At 62.0% G+C, this 1,378-nt stretch overlaps 1 protein-coding gene across 1 annotated transcript in view; it reads right to left on the minus strand.

The window, feature by feature from the left end:
• NAXD (NAD(P)HX dehydratase) overlaps positions 1 to 1,378 on the minus strand; it is a 19,431-nt gene that overhangs the window by 6,361 nt on the left and 11,692 nt on the right. The window contains exon 6 of the mRNA XM_029938396.1: positions 786 to 867. Within this exon, the coding sequence (XP_029794256.1) occupies positions 786 to 867 (82 nt within the window). The remainder of the gene's footprint in view (positions 1 to 785; positions 868 to 1,378) is intronic.

The following is a 1,378-nucleotide window of genomic DNA, read 5'->3' on the forward strand; positions in this document are numbered from 1 at the left end:
CCCCCCCCCCCAGCCTCGTCCACACACGGGTTCTCCCTGGAGCGGCCGCGTGCGGAACCTAGTTCTCAACATCTACAAGCAGCGAGGTAAGCAGCAGGCTGCTTCGAACACATCTCCGGCCTCCAGAACGACCCTGCTGGTCCCCGGCAATCAGGGGCAGCCGGGCCCTCACTCACACACCACCTGACGGCTGCCAGGGGCTCTGTCATTTCTTCCCGCTCAGCCTCGCTCCTCTGACTTAGAACCCACCATGGAAACCTTTGCCCTCAACAACTGCACAGTGACATCCAAGCGGCTGTGCCTAGTCTTCTTGTGACGGGACTGACTGCAGGGACGCGGCTGCAGCTGCCCAGCCCCCCTCCTCCCTTCTCCCTCCCGCCCCCTGCTCCCAGGTGTCCGCATGCCGGGCCGTCCCTGCTGACACACACTCCTGGGTAGCCTCATCCGCCTCCTGCTTTAAGCCCCCTGCACACATGAACACCCCCCTGACCACCCCCGTCTTGTCCCACGCCTAACAGCATGGCACCCGGACGTCTGACGGCAACTGAGAACACACCCAACCCGCTCCCCCACCCCCACCTTGTTAACTGACAACCAGCTTGGTCCAGAGCCAGGGCGGCCTCTACTGACTCTCCTCTTCCTCCCGCCCCACACCCCACCTGTCAGCAGGCCCCGGGCTGACTTCCAGATGCACCGAGAATCTGCCCCCTTCTCCCATCTGCCCCCATCACTTACTGATCCCGGGACCCCTGCGAACCCTGCCTCTACCCCAGGCCCCAGCTCACCACGAATGCAGCAGCAGATAAGCCGTTTAAAGTACCCGCTGGGCGCGGCCACTCCCCCGCTCAGGTGCTCCAGCCCCTCTGCCTTTAGGGGAAAGTCAAACCCTCACGATGACCCCCACAACCTGCTGAGCCTGGCCCTGAGCCTCTCTGGTCACCTGCCCCACCCAGCACCCCTACTCTCCCCGACACCCCCCAGCCCTGAGCCCCGGGGCTGCAGGTCATACTGGAATGCCCCTCTCTGGGCCCCTGCGCTCGATCACCCCATAGAAAACTGAGCCGAAGCCACATGCATGCACCCCATGTGACACGGTGTCCCTGTTCCGTCCTGCTCGGGTTCTTCTCGAGATCTTTGCTGCCCTCTGACACACCGTTCTCCTGCTTGTCTGTCTCGAGGGCTGTGCTGCCCAACAGGACAGACATCAGCCCCATGTGGCTATTAAGCATAAATCAGGTAAAAACTCAGCATCTGAGTCCCACTGGCCACGTTTCAGTAGTCACAGTGGTCAGCAGGCACGGCTCTGAACAGCAATGAGAACGTTTTCACCACGGCAGAAAGCTCTAGGGCACAGGCTGTCCCAGAAAGGAAGCTGCAG

Source organism: Suricata suricatta, chromosome 4 (genome assembly GCF_006229205.1).
Source record: "Suricata suricatta isolate VVHF042 chromosome 4, meerkat_22Aug2017_6uvM2_HiC, whole genome shotgun sequence".
In the NCBI taxonomy this organism is placed as follows: domain Eukaryota; kingdom Metazoa; phylum Chordata; class Mammalia; order Carnivora; family Herpestidae; genus Suricata; species Suricata suricatta.